At 47.2% G+C, this 21,404-nt stretch overlaps 1 protein-coding gene across 3 annotated transcripts in view; it reads right to left on the bottom strand.

Moving 5' to 3' along the window:
* Positions 1–21,404, bottom strand: part of syde2 (synapse defective 1, Rho GTPase, homolog 2 (C. elegans)) — a 50,433-nt gene that overhangs the window by 22,035 nt on the left and 6,994 nt on the right. Inside the window, exons 1-4 of one of the 3 annotated variants that reach the window (XM_053862482.1) lie at positions 20,351–20,653; positions 18,113–19,849; positions 12,063–12,340; positions 11,415–11,802 (exon numbers count right to left, since the gene is read on the bottom strand). In XM_053862482.1, coding sequence (XP_053718457.1) covers positions 11,415–11,802; positions 12,063–12,340; positions 18,113–19,793 — 2,347 coding nt within the window. In that variant the 5' untranslated portion in view covers positions 19,794–19,849; positions 20,351–20,653. Of the gene's footprint in view, positions 1–11,414; positions 11,803–12,062; positions 12,341–18,112; positions 19,966–20,350; positions 20,654–21,404 lie in introns of those variants that run through there. The other 2 variants (XM_053862491.1, XM_053862501.1) reach the window with 2 other exon arrangements.

Genomic DNA, 21,404 nt, shown 5'->3' on the forward strand with positions numbered 1-21,404 from the left:
TTTCTGAGCTCACAGCGTCGCAATATATTGCAATGTGTCGTATCACCACCCTTGTATCGGGAGACGTATCGTAAGATACCTGGCGATACACAGACCAAATTTCTATATCTTTATTGAGTTCAAAACAAAACAAAAACCCATTTTTTTGTAGAAACCAAACTAGCTACAATGTTTCAAATAACAACGCTAACTACTGGGAAGGAAATGAGGGGACTGGAGATCGGTTTTCCTCACTCTGGTTCCACCTTGGTGAAAGGCCCGGAGGAGAAGGAACCGGCCTCGTGTAACATATCTTTTGAGCCAAATCAACAGTTTGGTCTGAAAAGCAGCGCTGGGCAGCAGCTGGTTTGAATCCAACCCAGTAATCTGCTGAGAGACTCCAGTGCTGTTAAACCTTAACACACGCGGTTCACACTGAAACACAGGGCTCTGACCAAAACAAGATCTCAATAATGGTTAATCAGGCGGTGGACGGGGGAAGTGGAGGGTCGCTAAGCAAGACACAGCGGCAGCTTCAGGCGGCAGCTCCGGTGTCTCATTCCTCAAGTTGAAGGGTATCAGTGCAGGCAGTGGGCTGCTGTGGTGTGTGGCTGAGATCTCAGAGTGAAGGAGTGACAGTCATTGTTTAGTCTGGCAGCTTTTGAAGTAGCTAACGCTGAAGGACGCGAGACAGAAGAACTGTGAAATGCTGTCAGTCCACGTTCACATGGCAACTTAGCCCACGTTACAAACACCAAAACAAAAATTGCTATATTACATTTCACACAAATGTGATCCATTGCAAAAAACATGTAAGACATAAATTAAAAGAAAACTCAAATAAAGATTTTAAAACTGAAAAAAGGACCATATGATTAGAAAGTAAACATCCTTTAGAAACTAATAATATAAATAAAAAGCAGAATCAGATTTTTGACGCATAAGATGAGTTTTATGGGGAGAAGCATTTAAGATTACGAAAAATAAAAATGTTATGTCGTGCAAAATTGAAATGTAATGTTATGTCTCACAGTAAATCCTTGCGTTTCCTCTCGATGTGAGACCAATAGCAGACACATATTCGATTGGATTAGACTCGACTCGACTCGAAAGGCAGTTCAAACTCTCTCTGACAGACAGTGAAAACTGTATTTCCAGAGGAGACCTGCTCCGCTATTCTGGGGTGCCAGGAGGGTGGATGAGGAGGTGCAACAGCACGGGGAGGAGGGTAAGACGGGGGGCAGGAGCCGGACAGGGTGTAGCCAACAGATGGCGAACAAAGACGCCCCTTGTCCTGGCGCATGAGGACTGGACGTGGGACTGGAAGGGCGAGTGAAGCGGCTGCTGAATGTACAAACGAACACGACTGTTCTCTGGCATTCCTCGCCAAACCATGTTTAGCCCACTTCCCCCCCGCGCCAGCGGCCCTTCCCTGTCACTCCTACAGCCAATAATAGACACAGAGGTGCCCTGAGGAGGCAGAAACTGGGTGGAGGTCCGAAAAGGTGTAAAATCACAACACGAAGGGAGGGCGGTAGGAGGCCCGCGGGGCCGGTTCACAAAGAGATTCCTTCTTTGACGGATATGAGTGGAACCATTGAAGAGTGGGAGTCAATAAAAATGTTGACTTTCAAGTGTAATTCTTCAATTTAAACATGAGATAAATATACATAACCAAAAGATCCAAAGATAGGCAGCTCGGTGGAATGTGTGTGTGGGGGGGGGCTTCCTCCCGAGCAATGGAGGGAAGCAGGACTGGAAAGTGAAAGTGAACCTTGTTCTGTGCTAAATGACTGAAACTTTAACAGAATTACAAGTGAATTGTATTTGATTGTTGTTATATAGGCAGAATATCCAAGAAATGTTTGGAGGGTTAAAGCGCCATTTCTTCCTATGGAGCGTTCCGATCTTCGTCACCTACTTTGTCATAAAGAGCAGCACACTATCGTCGGTAACAAGATGGAAAAGCGCTCTTGAAAGAATCGCGGATGAATTGTTCAACACAGAAGGCTGCCAAAAACAAACGTTAAATATTAGGTGCAACCTTAGATCAGGGTTTCAGCTGCATGTAAATGAGCGTAATACACTGTCACACCTTCCGAAAAAATGATCTCTTTTTAAAGGTGAAATCTCATGTGATCAAACGCATTAAAACAAAGTGGAAACATGGAAACAAGTGGATAGCACCTAGCACATCATGGAGGTGGACATGTTTACGGCGGGTTGTGCGTGTTTTTAATGGAAAAATCGAAAGAGAAAGAATTGTTTCTCAGCATACTTGTTTCCCTGTTGTTAATATATTGGCTGCGAGAGAACTGCCTCCTTGATATCCTGAACGTAACAGAAACACCAGAGAGTCGCTAGACTCATGCTAGCCACTTGATACAATAGAAGCAAGCAAATTTGGGAAGTCTATGATGTTAAGAGCATAACAGTGTCCTCCAGAGCACAGGCTCTGCAAGCGTCGTCTTCTTCATTGTTTTGGAGAGCACCACCTACAGGCCTGGCATGTGTACTACATCCTTTTATTTTTTTAAACTTCTCTAAAGTTGTGTCACTCTGGAGATGTTCCTGCTTATACTATCATCTCACACCTTATAATCCAAACTGCCTTGTATCCAGCACCACATTAGCTGACCGACTGAAGTTGCATCATGACTGACTGGCGCCATCCTGGACTCGAGACGTCTGCAACAAAAAACTGTAGCGTTGATGTGCTAAATCTGTTGTAAAAACAAGCACTAACGTTCACTCTGAACACCCTCCAGCTTTGTTACTCGTGGCTCCGCTGTTAATGACACACACACACACACACACACACACACACACACACACCCAGCTGTGTCCTCTGTAACCTTTCCCCTTGTGGCAGCAGCCTCTAGGGCAACGTGACACTTGACTCACTGAGGTTCAGAGGCGAAGGTTTGACACCGCAGCCCTCTGGGCCGTGTTTAGGGGGTCAGAGGCTAAAAGGTCCACATTCCACTCTGCGACACCTGAGCCGCCCAAACCGGGTCCAATCCTGGCGCTCAGATATCCTCCTGCACTCAAGCTGCATTACAGTAACACAAAGAAGGGGGTGTGTGAATATGGAGGCCTCACACTCGCGTAAACCCGTGCCCTCGCTGACACTCAAGACGACCTCAGACAGTAACACTTCCTAACAAAGCTCAGGAATTTACGATGAGATCTGTTCACAATGCTGGCACCAGACAGGTGCGGGAGGAAGGTGTGTGTGTGTGTGTCTGTGAGCGTGTGGCAACACGGGGTCACGATATCAAGCACGATATTGTTCAAATGAATCGCACATTGTGCGAGTCAAAGAGCCAAATGAAACTAAAGACGCGATGTAAATAATATCATAATTGTTAGGTGTGAGTGCCAGTAAAGTGAGCAGTGTGGGCCCCGAGTCAAGGCCCTCCGTGCTGTTTGCTGACTTCAGTTAAAAAGTTTCTGAATGATACGCAGTGTGTGTTTGCGCTTGTTTGTCCGTCTTTGCGGGGACCCTGTGTTTTTGTGGGGACACTTTTTGCCGGACCTCACAAAGTTAAATTTACCCATTTGTTTTGGATGGCTGGGGAAAGGGTTACGGCAATGAGAGGTCCCCACAAGGATAGAGATACAAGTATCTGTGTGGCTTCGGTTCTCTTTGTCCCTCCAGGCTTTTATTTTCACGGTACAATTTTCATGATCCATATTTAGGTTACACTTAAAACGTAACCAAAAATAGAGCAGTGCATTGATCTCACAGAGACACAGCAATATAACTACACACACACGACTCGCGTGAACACGTGAGGACACACTGTAAATAAACAACAAACTTGTGACCAAAGTTCAGGACACGGCTGATTCCTCCTCACACCTCTAAATCACTGGGCTGCTAATGGCTGCCTGGGGCCTCTGGAGCGCTGCCAGTTACGGAACCCCTTCTAATATATCCAAGCATGCAGGGCTCTAGTTAGCACAGCACGGGCCCCTGCCACGGCTGTCCTCGTGTAGACCTCCCGCTGAACGCACCCGCACGGCATTCCTGCGTTGCTCAGAGGAGACTCTCACACGGCCCAACAGTGACCCATCAGTTATTCGGACGGGATCGGTTTAACCTTTAATATCGACAGCTGAGACGGCAGAGAGGATCTTCCTGCTGTTATATCAAGTTACTTCCCATTATTGGTTCCAAACAAACATGGACGGCCATGAGGGTTGGAGAGAGGTAAGCCATGGTTTGGCGCTCCATTCACTCTCGGTGCCAAGTGCCATTTCGGGGCCCGTCAAACGGCTGTGCGTTTTAGTCACTGCGACTGTCGGTACTATCAATAAGGAGGAGAGCCACGTAAGCTGTGACAAAAAGCTACTCCCCCCATGTAAGCGCCATCCACACCCCTGCCTGCAAAGTTACATTTTTTTAAGAAAGTTTAAATGCAGGGTATATTCTCCTGCGGCTTCTGTCCGATACACAGCCATTTTCACGGTTCCACATTCCCCATAAGCAGTGTTTTGTTACGAACTATTACCGTGAACGGCTATGCAGAAGCAGCGCTGCTTTCCGTCTCACACACGGTAGTCGCTAGACTCATGCTAGCCACTTGATACAATAGAAGCAAGCGAATTTGGGAAGTCTATGATGTTAAGAGCACAACAGTGTCCTACAGAGCACAGGCTCGGCAAGCGTCGTCATCTTCATTGTTTTGGAGAGCACCACCTACAGGCCTGGCATGTGTACTACATCCTTTTATTTTTTTAAACTTCTCTAAAGTTGCGTCACTCTGGAGATTCCTCTGTCGGATACACAGCCATTTTCACGGTTCCACGTTCCCCATAAGCAGTGTTTTGTTTCGACAACACGTCTTTCTGAACTATTACCGTGAACGGCTATGCAGAAGCAGCGCCGCTTCCCGTCTCACAGCACGGCGGCATCACTGAACATCTCCACCGGAAGATGAATAAATACGCACTCAAATGTCGCTCACATCGAAGTTAGAGGTGTCCGCCATCTGCTTGGGTGAAGCAGTAGTAGTTACTGCTGAAGAAGCAGTAACTACCTCAGGCTCCGTGCCACTTGAACGCTGCTACGACTAAAGGGTTAACTTATAATAGCTGCAGGGAGGCAGGTCAAATACAGTTCAGAACAAGATTTGGCACATTAATTATATATGTTTACTGTGGGACTTTCATGCACAACATTAGTATCATTTTCCTGGAACCTTTTACCACTGTGAATACCTCTGGCTGTTTTGCCCACACTGTGGTCAGTGCAAGTTTCTACATATCAAAAATATGCCATGCATCCTGACCATGAATAGCAGAGACCTTCTACAGCCCACGGGCCTTGGGTTTGACAGGCATGTTCTCGAGTATCACTGCAACTGTTGAACTCATCACGTCCTACTTATTTCTTCACCAAACCTGGAACATTGTTAAGCCAAAGAGTATCTTCAATGGCCATTGCTTCACTGTGCCGTTTCTTTGTAGCTCTTGTTCTCGTTCTGCCAGGAGCTGTTTTGGTTCTTTGAAATGAAAATCACAAGTTGTTGAAAGTCTGACTGTGACAGGGTGTTTACTTTGCTTGACAGTGTGACGCCGTGTTTGCTGTGATATGATAACATGACCTACTTGCAGAAGAATCCAGGATATGACAATCAAGTTCGTACGGTGCTTCTTAACGGACATCGTGTATCAGCACGAGTCCAATATGACGAATGATGACCAGCACAAAAATGTTTCAAGAGCCCTGTGTTGAGACACATGTAGTGACATTGGTTTGTAAGTTCTCTAGGTTTAAATGTAAAGCTGTTGTTTTACACAGAATTTTGTTTTTAGACCAATAAAAACAGTTCAAAGTTAGGCAGGTTCACACATTTTTACCTCTAATCTGATTTGCTAACCAGCCCACGAGTGACTTCAACCTATCAGGCAGATGTGCTTCCAACTGCCCCAAGTGAACTCTGACACATAAGTGACCCGAACTTCACGTCCACCTCCCAAAATTCCGCTCTGGTTTTTGAAAGTGTCGCGGCTCTGAGTTGTTGACTTCCTCTAGAACACGCCACACTGTCCTCAGCCAAGATTAGATTCCAAGCCTGAACTCTCTTGTAACTTTAGAAGCTGGTGGCCAATCCTGCCAGCGCCACCAAAACAACCCCCCAAAAATAGCAGTGATCCCGTCCTGAGCACGGGCCAAATCAGATTCCCCAGCGAAGAGAACAAGAGGTTGAGAACTCGGAGCTCGCTGCCCCGAAGTCCATCAATCATTATTCTCCACACAAACACGGCTTTCAGAAGGACAAAGGTCCGACAATGGGCAGCACACGAGGAGACTTGAAGATTTCCGGTGCGGACGAAAGGAAGCAGCCAGCCGAGCAGACGGAACTATAGCCATCTACATCCGCACTGGCCCATTAATTCATCAGCCATGCTCATTCGCGCTCAGTCAATGAAGCGCCTGTCATTTTTGTTGTCAGGCTGCCAATATGAAGGTCCTGAAAATAGTTGGAGGAAACAATGTGACTTTGCTTCTGCTTTCTGGGCCCAAGGACTGCGGGTCAAAGGATTCAAGTCTCAATAGCTGATTCACTCACCCACTCTTTTGGTTGATAAACGACCATAAAGCACTTCATGGTGTCAATAATTAAGCAGCCAAGTGAGGATTTCACTGGGTGACAGTGGCGTGAATTCACACTCTTGGTGTGACCCAATTTGCCCGCAACATTCTTTGCTATTTCTGCTCACGAAACATGACGTGATGAAAGCTTGACTTTCTTTAAACAAGTGAAAGCTGTTGAAAAGACTTTGGGAAGTGGATTTTTCCTTTATTGTGCCATATTATTGTACAGTGTAGAGCAAAAACTAAGGGTTTTTTTGCTGTAAATGCAACTCCTCTATAAGTTTTAAATGTTGGTCATTTTGATCTCCAATGTCCATATACGCATTTGTTTATCGTTTGAGGAAAGTGAATAGTTTTAACCACGAACATGGTAGTAGACAAAGTTGCTTTCTCTCAAAAAATCTGAGGATCTTACGAAAAAAAATGAATTTGATCTGGAACATTTTAGGGCAAGAGGCAGTACATGCTTTAGCCATGTAGTAAAAAAACACCAATAAATTCCTTTTTAAAATTGTGAACATCATGTTGCCCAAGACGACAAGGAGAAACATATGAACTGAAGGAGGAAGAGAATATCTAGAGACATAAACACTGACAGCGCTTTGGACATCAGTGTCTCAGTCGGGAGTGTGACGCCACGCGGTTGTGACGTTACACTCGCTTGAGTGTTGAGATGCAGCGATTGACGTGTTGCCAAGACTTCATTTCATTTCCATCACTAAACACTACATGCAAACACCACATGCTTTGATCAGATGAAACAGCTTGAAGGGTTCGGGTTGACGGATATATTGCTACCGAATCGACATCGCGATTCATGATATTAACATCGCATAAACAACAATATCAAATCTTCCCCGGCTCATCTTGCAATGTACAAAACAAGGCCGTGATTGAGGAGTTGCTGAGTGGAGGGAGGCTGCTGATCTTTTTCCACTGTGGCTCACCCTCCCCCAACCAGACATGGCGTTTGGAGAGGAGTCCGCTGGAGTTGCTCTGACGCCATGCAAACTGAGGGGGTGTGGAGAACTTGGTGACAGCTAGCATCACAAGGGTCTGAGTGGCTGCTTATGAAACAGACCTGGTGATGAAATTGTGAAGGTAGAGCCATGTCATGATCCTGGTGAAGAAACTGTCCTTTAGACAGACGCTTGTGTCGTCTTCGTAAGTGGATCAAGACTCATACAGGAGGATATGCTGGACCTGAGGCGGCCATATTCTCCACCTTTCCCTGGCCTTCCGGACTGGATGAACCCTTGTGGAATACAGAACCACTGCTGTGTGTTTTTTACGTTGGGAAAATCCAAGTGAGACGTGTTTAAAGCCCGAGTGAAAGTGTGGTTTAAATCTCTTGTCAACAGAGTCGCGACAGAAACAGCCCTTGCTTTTGCATAGCAGACCGCGGATGACTCTGGCTGCGTCCACAACACAGCCACGACAGCGTGAGCATGCACCATCGCACGGTGGTTTCCTCTTTGATAACCCACGGCCTGCTGCTTCATTTGTGCGAGTCAAGTCTGGGATGGCGTCGCCAAACCCACAGGAATCGCGAGCAAAGTCAACAGGCAGCGGAGAGGGCGGCAGTTCCGGAGCACAGGGAACAAAACACACACACACAGCAGCTCCCAGTCAAAGCACCAGTCAGCCCACAGAATCACAGGACGGCTCCTCATCCTCAGATCACTGGATGCAAATAACACACTTGGCTTCCTTGCGTAAGAAGAAAGACTGGAGGTCAAAAACTAACCCAGTAACATCTGAAGTTGTTATCTACAAAAGCAACTCCCAAAAAAAATGCAGATTTTGCTCATGTCAGCTGAGACTAGGTCAAACTTCCATAGGCAAGACCATTCACGGGTCCATCTCTTGTGCCTCCGATTCTTCACGTCAGGTCGGCTCAGACAACTGAGAGTTCATATCAGCTACAAGAGCTTTCCAGGCGGCATGAGCACTTCACTTGAATGGCACATGCATTTTGAACATACTTCATATTCAATACTGTCTCTAGCCATATGTGGTTTTATTTGATTGTTTAAAATTGAATTATAATTTTGTGAAATTAAAGTTACCGTAAAGTTCGGACTATAGAGTGCACTAGAATATTAGCCACACCCACTAACTTTAAGAAGAAAAACAGGTCTTGTTCCTACATGAGCTGCAGTGGTCTATAAGCCGCGGGTGCAGTGGTGCTGTCTGCACCGTAGAAAGGCTTAAACATGAGGACCACTTCTAAACTAGTTTGGAAAAGGGGTTCCAAACAACAAACTGGCCAATGTTCTGAACTGGAATCATCACATCTTTTATTGACATTAAAGCGCTCAAAATGTGTCCCAAGTTCCGACACCACAGCCAGTCTCAGCTGCTGCTTCTCGTCTCCGCTCCTCCAGGAGATCGGCTCTGTGGGCGGAGCTGCGGACACACGGGTGAAAACAGCGCATTTTGAGCGCTTTAAGGTCAATAAAACACCTGTGATGTCAAGGGTTTGATGTGTCCAGGCTCAGGCCTGTAAAAATCCATATATTCGCCGCATGGTTGTATAACCAGGGAATAGAAAAAAGTAACATTTTAATATTCAAGTTTCCATTGGGTCATTGGGGAAAAGTTGTTGTTTTGTTTCTGCATTGTGTGGCTTTGTTAGTGAAGATTTAGTTCTGTATAAACCCAGCATCATAAATCATACAAAGTGGTTATATAATGCATGCAGTAACAACATATGTTACCAAAAAACTTCCATTGTCAACCTAGATTTTGTTCATTTTTATTTCATCCTTTTTTCATCCTGAACATTCACCCAAGACAAGAGTATCTTAACAGTTTAGGAATGGCTCACAGTCAGGCTGCTGTCGGTGGTTCTCCATGTTTTCATGCAGCCGAGAGATAAGTTCAACGTTCTGCGGTGGCATCACAGCCTGCATCGATTCCTCCAGCTTCAGCGGTTGCTCACACAGACCCGCACGCCTTGCTGAGATAACTTCTTTTTTTAATTCTACACAATATTAATGAACTGCAAGGAAAAATGCTGAGAAGACAAAGAAGCGCCGCAGCGGCCCTTCAACAGAGTGTCCCATTCATACGGAACATTCTGGCTAAACTGCTGACAAAGCAACTCCAACCTTCCATTGTGTCTGCACGTCTGATAACTCAGCCTCCAGCAAACTCATCAAGGCCATGAGAAGCAACAGGCAGGAGCAGTGTCTATTGAATTAGCCCTGTGTGTCATGATCCGAGCTGCTCTTGGGCCAGAGCACCGATGGAGAAGCTTTAATCCTAATCCGACGAGGGAAGACAGAACGTTTTAAAGACACGCCACGCAGAGAGAGCCAGGAGCTGGACGGTACCGAGCCTCAGCCTCCAGGCACAGTCTTTGACAGAGGGGAAAGTGACAGTGTTAAAACATGCAGATCCACGTACAGGAGATGACTGAGCCATCAGGACCTCTTCGGAACATCTTCTGTAAATTGGGCTACAACATGCTGATGTGTTTGGATGGTTCTTGCCGTGTATTCATGTCTCAAACGTAAACGCCTTCTTTCTTTCCTCTACAAAGAAAGCTGGACTCCGATCACCTTAAACCCTGGTTCCGACAGAGCAAAACATCAGCCTGAGCTCCCTCTCAGATCTCATGAGCCTCGCTTCACTCAACAACAGAAGGCAGTTGCGTGCCACGGGAGGGTCTTCTATAGTTGTAATTATAGGCTCAGCTCAAGATGTGCCAATTGGCCCAAAAAAACGACGGTGTTGCCACATCACAAGGAACAAAAAAAGTCGGAAAAACAATCGGAGCTTATGGAGCGACAGGAGCTGTGGGCAGGCGGTCTTCATGCCAGCTGTAGACCCCGCAATAAAACCAGAAGAGAGGGAGGTGAGCAGTCACATTGGAAGTTGGAAGGAAAGCTGAACGTCCAAGAGCTACAGTCGCATGTACCCTTTCGTGGAAGGAATTCCTCCTGTCCGGTGGAATCAGGTTGGACTATCGAACGCACCAGAATATAAACTCCAACGCCAATGTTTTGAACTCGAATCACGCCACGAATATAATTAAACCCATCACATCTTTTATGTACTTTAAGGCTGTTTTTCCACCACGCCACATTTCAAGTGCTAGGTAAATATAGCGCCTGTGATCGGTTTGATGTGACTTGGCTCAAAGTTTTGGAAGGATGAGGCTTGTTAACCCATAAAAATCTACAGATTAGCCATGTCGTTGTATAAGCCGCAGCGTTCAGACCACCAGAAAAACGTAGCGGTTTATAGTCTGGAAATTAAAGTATTTATTGGTGACACCTCAAAATGGTCTCACCACATTTCTGACGCACACCTACACAATCTGACATGGAACTGGATGACATCTTCTCGTCCATGAGACACATGGGGATTGGTTGGTAAAAATGATGGATCTGTGAGGAGCTTGCTGAAAGTTCTAATGTCCCACAGCCAGGAGAAAACCCCGGTGCCCCTCTGGTGAGATGAACATGGAGGTCCTGGGGCAGACCTGTAGATGCTACTCAGATCATCACTGACCCAAAAGAATGTAACCAAACTATGAACCTTGGACCAACGAAGACACCACCAACATCATAAGACCAAACACAGGAGTTGATCTGTTTCACTTTCTCCCAGTCGAGGTCACATGACAGGGTTTGGACGATTACTAGGCAAAAAAAATCCTTGAAGGATTTCAACCGCGTCACTGTTGTCATGGGTCCAGTTGTGTAATTAGTGACGACAGCATTAGTGCAGCTTTAGTCTGACATTCTGACACAGTGTTCTATGCACAGCTACATTTGGACCGGTTTGATGACTTTAGGGACGAAAATAAAGATCTTACCTGTGGATCTATTGGTAGACGGTCCGAACTCGTCCTCAGCTTTACACGCAAGCATCCTTCTGTGCACAGTCAGAGTGTCTGTGGGATGTGCTGCGCTGCCCTGATGCCCATTTTCTGAAACCACATTGAGACCCTCTCCCGGCGTCTCCTCGCTGCCATTCTCCACAGTCCTGCTACAGTGACCGGCATCCGCTCCTTTACTCGGCCTCCTCTGAGGATCAACTTGAGTCGGAAGCAAGAGGCGGACAGAGGATCTGAGGTGCGAGTCGGGTTCGTCGTCTTCTGGGATTGGGTTGTACCAGATCTCTCCTTCATCGTCGGCATCGTTCTCCTCAGCTGGGTCCATATTCCGAGGGTGAGGGGAGACCTTGGTCTGTCCGATGTTCACCTGATCAAAGACCAGAACCAACAACAAATGAGGAATGGTCCATCAAGAGGAGACCAAAAGACGTGTTTCCATAATAAAGGTCGGCCTCTACATTATTTGTCAATTAAAAACAAATATGCTTCCACAAAACTACTTTACTCACTTCACTTTAACACTCACCTAACTAGCAATGCTCACCAGCACCAAACTATACACTGTAAAAGAGTCCACACACTTGTCACGCTGCATGAAAGTTAAAGGGACGATAAACTCGGACAAACCTGTGGGAGGTGCAGGCGCGTGGACCGCGAAGAGCCTCCCCCCGAGGGTCTCAGGTGCTCCGGCGAAGGACTGGGAGACAGGGGGGGGCACTGGGAGCCCTCCTCTTCAGCCCCCACCGTACACTGCTGCTCTTCCTTGGTGCACTGGTTTCTGCCCAGTGAGCTCTGCTGAAGCCAATTGCGCTTCTTGGAGACGGTGATGGTGTTGAGGTGCGGCCGCCATGTTGGTACCTCACTGGGCCTGCCCCCCTCACGGGTTTGGAAGTTCTCAATGAAAGCTGAAGCCATTTAAGGGAGAAAGTTGCAGTTAGTAACTGAGGATACATTTGAAATACCATCGACGAGAGAGGAAACACCTGCATGAAGAAACCACATGGAACTAGCCTCCAACTACCAACCTATCGCTGCTTAGATTCTCCTATCTGTCCAGTAAATGACAGTTCTAAGTGCACAGAAGAGACAGTGAAGCTGGGAAATCACACAACACGCCCGGCTTAAACCCGTCTTCATCCTCCCTGGTCACATCAGTCCTCTCCATGTCCTCATTAATCCATGAACCTCATTGGTCGTCTTCCTCTTCTCCCATCACATCACATCATCACATTCTTGGTCCAAAACGGTTCCTCCACGCCACATGTCCAAACAATCTATCCTCCCTAACTTAGTCTCTGGACAAATAAAGGACATCTAATCTAAGGTATTCAAACCTAACTTGTCCACATGAGCAGTCTCGCTGAAATACTGGTTTCTGATCTAGTCCGCTCTAGCCACTCCTGAGGACCAGCTCAGTATCTTCCTCTCTGACTCCTCTGGCTCTGCTTCCTAAGACCCAAAACCATCCATCGTAACGGCGACCACTTCTGTCCCATACAACTTCTCCTTCACCTTTGATGCCACTCTGACCTTGCAGATCGACGACAAGAAACAACCACATTAACAAGTGTAACAAGTTTGCTCAGGAATAATCGCTAGGAATACTTGTGTTTTCGCAGCAACAAACAGTGCCAGATTTTAGTTACCTGGATGTTACTCCAGTTCTATGAGTACTGGTGGCGCAATCTAACTGACTTCGCTATAGGTTTATCTCTGAGGCATTTTCTTAGCAAATAGCAAAGTCCTCTAGATGGGTCCAGGACTAGTAGCATAGAACTGGAGTTACATCCAGGTAACTATTATTTTACCTAGATTTCAAACCATGTGTTCGAGAGAAGTGAGTCAGCATAGTGTGTGTATTAGCGCAGATTAAAGCCAGGAGTGCTGCAGCTTTAGTGTCTCAGTGACTACTGAGTGAACGGGAGATGAACAGAAGGCATCTAGTATTGCAGGTTCAATTCCAGCTCATTTTAAAGGCCACTCTCAATAACAAACTGAGAGCTGACTTTAAAAAAAGTTGACTATCATAAGGCTGTGACCGGTGTGAAGTATGCTAACAGGAGACTGAGGATGCGTGGAGTTGTTGTCGGCGTGCCACGGTCTTTAAGGGGTCCTTTCATAACTGGAAGAGGAAGCGTGTCCTGACAAGAACAGCATTCCAGACCGCAGCTTTAGATTTACAGCCTCTGTCTCCTCTGGGAGCCCGACACCTCGCAGCCATCTGGTTTACCTCAGGTCCAAAGAATGTCAGCCATTTTTATTGCAATATTATATTGACCGATTTCGTAAAGCCCCAGATTAACATTCCAATTGGTCAGATTAGTTTAAAGTGATCACAGAGGTGGGGAAAGTAAGACCACAACCGAGGGCCAGGCTGCTATACCTGTTGACATGCTAATATCTTGCGGGGAAAGAGGAATATTTTTTTTCAGTTTGCTCTTAAGTTCCATAAACTACATACAAACTTGAGACGTCAGTCTGTCAGATGAGTTAGTGGTTAGCTTGCGAGCGCAGGGGGGGCTCACTCTATGCCATGAACATTGAATAGAATATTGGACCTCACTCTAAACGCGGTGAATGAATTCCTCCAGGCAGACAAAAGCAAAAAGGACGTATGGAGAGCTGAATATAAAGAATTGTTTGACCATCACATGATTATAAAACTCTGGCACTGGAATGTCATCAATGCAAACCAGAAAGAATATTGTCTTTTGTCTGTAATTCGGCGTGAGAGACCGGTGACCTGTCAACTTGAATCACAATCCACTGCAAAGAAGAAGCCCTGTCAATTACAATTTCCATAACAGAGCCCAACTTGCCGTGCCAGGGCCCGGAGAGGGCGACGTGTTCGGAGCACGGAGATGACAAAACCCTGACCTGGAGATAACAGAGGGCCGCGGCGTGACAATGAAAGGGGCACATGTCTGAGTGACAGGGTGAAAAAGAAGCCTTGGTGGTGCACGCTTTGGGAGGAGCTGGCTGGTTGAGTCTGAGGTGCCGAGAGGAATGCACACTTATAAAGCCAAGCCTATTTCCTGAAGGTGCTGGTGTGGACCTGGGCCATGCGACAGTAAACCCTCACCCCAATTATATTCTTGATCTAAATCTCCTGAGTGGGTCTTTTGCTTCGAGCAGACACTGGAGCCACTTTCCCAGAGGCTTTGCTGATTTTCCTTTTCTTCTGGAGGCTCCTCTTTTCATAAGTGCAAAACACACAGCGGCTAGTTTGCGGCTGTGTACAGACAAGACTTTGTCTTAGACAGTTTCAAGACCTCCCCCCTTTTAGAGGGAATCTTTTGCAGTGTGCCATACATTCCTGTTGACGGTCATTCAGATGTTAATCAGCAGGGATATTTTTTTCCTCTCTGTTCTGGGACAGAGTCTGGATCGTCCAAGGTTGCATCACATGTCAACACTTGTATCCCACTTAGGAGTCCTGGCAATCCACCTAATACCACTTCCTTCGAAATATGTTGGCGCAGGACCCGGGTTCTTGTTTGAGCGATCGCTAATCCAAAAACTCACATCATGTCGTTCAAAAAAAAAAAAAACCCAACACTGCTCCAGGCGGCTCTTTATCATCTAAAAATGACACAAGGACTCACGGTGTGACCCAGTTCGGCTCCGAAAGCTGGCGAACGCAGCCATTCTAGGAGCAACCAGAACAGTCATAGATCATTAGTCATCTGTAGTTGGCTACTCGCCGTCGCTATTCCGTGAGTTTCAAAATGTGATTTCAAGTATGGAGCCTCTAGTTTCTATTCCACAACCTGATCTGTTTTGAGACACCATATCCTGGCAGCTAACTGCTCAGTCAGGCAGCTCTCGGCATGGTGTGTAAACCAAACAGCCTCCTGACAGGACTGAGCAGCGATCCAACAACAATCCAAAAGGGTTTGGGCATGGCAAGAAACCATTTTCTTTGTTTAGGGTTGGGACATCGACTTATTTCCAGGGGTCGTGTTATACGTTTTTAATGTTGTTTTTTGTTTGTAAATATTTGTTTACATTATTTCTTTTTGGCCATGGACAAGCTTCTACATTCTTTTCATTCAATTCAAAGCTCATCTGCAGCAGCCATATGTGGTCTTGACAGGGCATATCATTTGTCACATGGTCAACTTTTTCTGGGGATAATCTGGCTTCTTGGCTATAATTGTGGCTGTGATAATACAGTAAATTCCAGACAATAGAGCACACTGTAATATTAGCCTCACCCACTAAATTTAAGAAGGAAAGTGGGCCTTGTTCCTACATGAGCCACAGTGGTCTATAAGCTGCGGGTGCAGTGGTGCTGTCTGTGCCGTAGAAAGCTTAAAAATGCATGAGGATCTCTTCTAAACTAGTTTGGGAAAACGGGCTCCAGCATGGAGACTGACTCATGAAACAAACTGGCCCATGTTCTGAACTGGAATCATCAACTCCTCACATCTTTTATTGACATTAAAGCGCTCAAAATGTGTCCCAAGTTCCGACACCACAGCCAGTCTCAGCTGCTGCTTCTCGTCTCCGCTCCTCCAGGAGATCGGCTCTGTGGGCGGAGCTTCGGACACGCGTGAGAAAACAGCGCATTTTGAGCGCTTTAAGCCTCTTTAGCCAGTAAAAATCCATATATTAGCCAGGTTGTCGCATAAGCCGCAGGATTCAAACCGTGAAAAAAGTGTCTTTTAGTCCAGAAATTACGGTCTACATATGTTTCAAGGACCTGGGAGGAGCATTACATCTGTAGGTGTCCAATATTTAGGTCCAGATCTCAAGTCACATGAGGTTGAAGGGGCATCAGCAGACGACCACTCACACACACATTAACAGCATAGAGGCATCCGTTACCAAATGACATCGAACCTGAAACCATTTTGCAGTGAAGCTACTGACCACACTGTTTCGCTGCTTATGTTCCCTAAACAGCAACACACACGCTGCTGCTGGTCCTCAAATGCCAAGTCTATTTTTAAGTAGCAGTATTTAATTAACATCAATCGCACAAAGTCGTCGCTTCTGGCATTAAAACTAAATTGCTCTCAATGCAATTTGACACTGACTTCCGAGAACATGAAGAGAGGAAGGAGCAGACAGAGGAACCTTGACAACAACTTCATCTCTCCTGCTTAGTTCAGTCACAGTGAGGTCTGAAGTAAGAATGGCATCCTAAATATTCAATCAAATCTCTCTTGGACATGCAAGTTACCAGGGAGACGTCGAAAGCTAACGACCGAGGAGGACCGCGACATGACAGCCCTGCCCACCCCCAAACTCCACACCATGACCAGAGACTGCTTTGGATTCCTCTGGCCACAGCTGTGGAAAAGTTCAGCATGGAGGAGCAGCGATAGGAGCGTCGGAAATGTTGGGTATTTATTTTAGCAAAGTGAAATGGACAGGAGCTGCTGCTAACAGCAGCTGGAATTCTAACCTTCCGACTGCAGAGATCACACCACAGTCAACAACTGGCTGCTCACATGGCAGGTCGTCTATTTGCTCTGGAGGAGAAGAAGAGTGCGGCTGCATACTTGCTCTAGGGCACGGTATTGCGCCAGCACATACCAAACTAGAAAGTAAAAACACTTCAGCAATGCAGCAGGTGATGTGTTTCAGAGCAAAACAAACGATATTTCAGCAAATGACATGATTGTATTGAAACCGCTGAGTTCGCATGTTTGTCTAAATGGTTGTTTCTTATGGCACGGATCTCTGGACACAGTATAAAACTGAATGAACTGTTCTGCTGCAGACATGTCGGCAACTAAGGTAGCGTCTTCAAACTGTCTGCCTTACATTGTTAGGTACTCAGGTCGCCAGTCCATCGCAGGGCACACACACCATCCACACACAAGCACACCGAGGGGCAATTTTGACTATTTATTTATTTATTTTTATTTATTATTAGAGTGTCCAATTCACCTAGTGAGCATGTCTATGTGGCTGTGTGAGGAAACCAGAGTATCCGGAGAAAACCCATATAGGCACAGGGAGAACATGCAACTCCATCCGGAAACTCCTGAGCTGGATTCGAACCCTGAACCTTCTTGCTGAGAGGCAGCAGTGCTAACCATTGTGCCCCACTGTGCAGTAATAATCTCTAAATAAACAGCACTGCAGCGGAAGTCATCTCAGACCCCTGCACATCTACCGCTGGCCAGAGGCTGGCAGAACATGCAGCGTCCTGACTCCTGAAGATGGGAACCGTTGGCAGTCAGACAAATCCATGAACAACTCTACACATCACTATCACCGTCCGATCAGCGGATCATCATGTGGTTTCTTGATGCAGATGTTTTGTCATTTCAAGCACCAAAACATGGAAAAAAAATCACCAGACAGTCACACACAAAACCCCACCACCAACACCGTGAGCAACACAGAGAAGTGAGTTAGTTGTTATTGACTGTGAGTGATCTGACCTACGACCTGATGTGTGATTAAGTCGGGGTTAAAATGCACCTACATTAGTTTGAAGAACAGAACCCGCCACCGATCAGAGAGTCGTAAACAGAAAGCAAAGAGGTCTGAGGTGCCCTTTTGCTTTGCATCCTGAAGAGAGGACCAGTGCAGGGTGGGCCTCCGCCAGACGGAGTGGTGCTACGAGTGGAGGAGGATGACAACAATCACAGGAGGGTGACAGTCGCCTGACTGAGAAGATCCGCCGGAGTAGAGGCTCCTCGGTGCGGCCGTCCTACCTGGCTGTTGCATCTGCCGAGGTGACTTGACCTTGAGCGCTTTGACCCCCTGGGTGGGCTTTGCTCGATCCGGGTTCAGGCTTCCACCACGGAGCGTCGAAGAGCCTTCGATGCGCTGCTTCATCTCCGACGACAGCAGGCGGCCCTTGTGCATCCACTCCTGCATCTTGTTGACGGTGACTCCGTGCACTGCGACCGCCCGGATGTTGTTGAGCTCCTGCTTGTTGCTGTCGCTGTGTTGTGCGGGCGCCTCTGCGCTGCCGTCCGAGGAACCAGAGAGGCTGTTGATGGAGCCGCTGCTTTCATTGAGGGGCCCGCTTTCCTCAGCATCAGCACTGTGCAGACGCTCCTCACTGCTGGTGTTGTTGGAAAGGCCAACCATGGGATCCGACTGCTCGACCGTATTAAGCCCAGCCTCACTCTCACCTGTGGGTTTAAGACTGCTTCCTCGAACTAAAGGTCCATTTGGATACCTGATGGCCCCGTCACTAGCACAGCGATGTAGCAGGGGTCCAGTCTTGTCCGCGGACAGCTCCACCATGCTTTTACTATTCAGCTTCCCAAACACAAGAGCCTCACTGAGGCACAGCAGGAGTGAGTCAGTATCAGACACCTGCTGGGGACTGTGCTCGCCGCCTGAGGACCAGGAGTCACTCTCCATGTTCTTCGCCGAGGACCTGGAACACAAGCTGTCTCTAGAGCGGCTGCTGCAGGAGGAGCTGCCTTGCTGTTGGGTTAAAGCTCCACTGATCTGCTGCTGCACATCCAGGTTGATATCATTCATCGCATTGATGAGCAGGTAATAAGCTTCCTTCAGCTGGATCCTGAGCCTGTCTGTCTCCCGACTGCCATCATCCTGCTGCACCTCAGTCCTCTCGCTGTCTTCTTTTATCCTCTCATAAAAGGGAAGGATTTCATTGTCATAATAGTCATCATCCTCGCTGTCTAGGGGGTATGGGACAGTGTGGGCCGAGGGACCCAGCGGGGTCATGTTCACGTCGCGTATTTCAAGCTCAGTCGGGAAGAAGGTGGGACTCTGGAGGCCGCCGACGTCCCCGTCAGGTCCATAGCTCTCGATGTTCCTTATCAGAGAGGTTTCTTCCACTGTGACCGGCGGTGCAGAGCCAGGCATCTCCAGAGTTTGGGTGTCAAAGGTCCAGCAGCGTCTGGCGGGTCCCCTGATCGTGACATCCGCATCAGAAATAGTCACGAGACTCTCTGGTGGCCTCGAAGCCCCACTAAGTGGCGGATTGTCTCCGAAACCAATCGAGTCCCCAAAACTGCACTGGAGGAAGTGTTGCCTCCGCACATGCGGTAACGCAACGGTATCCGCGCAGACGGCCCCCTGGTGTCCCGCAAACGGCACTTCTCTTTGAAGCGCGACCCCCAGGAGCTGCTCGCTGACCCGAAGCCCACCCCCGCCGCCAGCGCGCTCCTGCTGGCCGGACCCCCGGACCAGCACGACCCCGCCAGCCTCCACACAATTCTCATACGTGCTCATTCTCCCCGCGGTACAATCCACCAGCTCTGCGATCAAGAGCGTCTCGGCTGGCTGCAAAACTTTTTCTTTACCTTCTCGACCCTCGGCAGCCGGACCGTATCCACCGACGTGCGTCGCTCCTTTCTTGGATTTCTTGCCCCGGAGTTTGGCTAGTAAAGTCCTCCGCAGAGGATCAGCCATTCCTCTCCTCTTCCCCCCAGGTTAGTTCCTCTCGGTGGCTCCTCAGCGCGCAGGCTCTAGAGGGAGGAAAGAGCCCAGTGAGTTCACGTCGCTCGCCGCGGTCAAAGCTCGCCGGGCGGACGCGTTGCTCTCCATTCTCCGCTGTCACTTCCACACTGGCGCCGCGCTCTCACGGTTCTCGCCTCTGCGCTAGCTCTCTCTCTCTCTCTCTCTCTCTCTCTCTCTCTCTCTCTCCGACTCCACTCTGATCGCTCTTCACCTCCCTCCCTCTTACACACACACTTCACTTCCCTCTCTCACCGCACTCTGGCGCCCCCAGCAGTCCAGCAAGTGAAAGAATGATAGTTGTACATTTCACATATCTAAATAACGGATGTACATTTTTACGTGTCACATTTAATTTCTAAATTGTTGTGCTGAAAGACAGTTTAATAACTTTAACTAGCAGAAGCTACTTCATGAGCCGGAAACTCTAAAGCTCTCCTGAAATTTAGGGGGAAATAAGTGTTGGCCTTTAGGAGGGAGCGTTTCAAAGATAATAGTTAGCCATCACTTACATCTCTTACTCTTCTGGGCAGAACGTCTTCATGAATCAGAGTCAACGTCTGACAGCAGCGGCCCTGAAGCTCCGCCCGCCCACACAAGATGGATCAGTGACAGTTACTGGACTGACACTTTTATCTGAAGTGTATCTTGAGTAATCCTCTTCTTCTCTGACCCGACTTCTAACCCCTGTCCCTGCCGCGAGCAGGGCCCCGCAGCCTTCTGAGTGAGCAGAGAGTGAAGGGATGAAACATGCTTCACTTGAAGCTTAAGACGTTTGTTTGCTGTTGCTTTCGCTTGGAATGTTGGAGAGGAGGAGCTGATGAAAAGTGGCAGGAGGTGTAACACACACTCACACCAGGGCCTCCTCCAGAGGTTGGGGCTGAACGGAACAATTCTGATATCAGTTGGGTTCTTTTGAAGATCTATTTTATCACAATCTACCACTGGCTGCACCGATCTTTGGTCAAAAAGAAAATTGTAGACACACAAGAAAGCCTTTGATCTACTCTTTGAAAAGTATGAGTCAAGGCAGTTAATGTGTCTCATGAAGCCACTAGCTGAGAATGAAAAGCTATTACTTAACGCACATTGTGGCTAAATGAAATCTTAAAAAGGAAAATAGATGTAATGGGTTGATTCTATCATTGGCCCTCTGTTGTTTCAAATTCGTTGTTGGCGACCTGAAGATACAGTTTCATCACGACAATTGCGAAACAGCCTTCGAACAAACACTCACACTTGTATGTTAAGAAAACACAACATTGATATTAAAACAAGGATTTCATGACCATGCATTTGGCTCACTATACAATCAACATGACACCACAACTTAGTGCTGTTCAGTCTGACGTGTGGCTGCTTTTATTTTTAATTTCATCCACTTGGCATCCAATTTCATGACTTTGGATATTTCAAATCAGAAAAGTTTTTCTTCTTCAAACTGCTCATTTCATTAAAAAAAACTTGAAACCTTTTTTTTGTTCATAATCTTCATCATTTTTCATGCAACTATCGGAAGATTTCTTGTGATGTGTCCACTGACTCGTCATTTTTGATCCGAATTCA

Source organism: Synchiropus splendidus, chromosome 1 (genome assembly GCF_027744825.2).
Source record: "Synchiropus splendidus isolate RoL2022-P1 chromosome 1, RoL_Sspl_1.0, whole genome shotgun sequence".
Lineage (NCBI taxonomy): Eukaryota > Metazoa > Chordata > Actinopteri > Syngnathiformes > Callionymidae > Synchiropus > Synchiropus splendidus.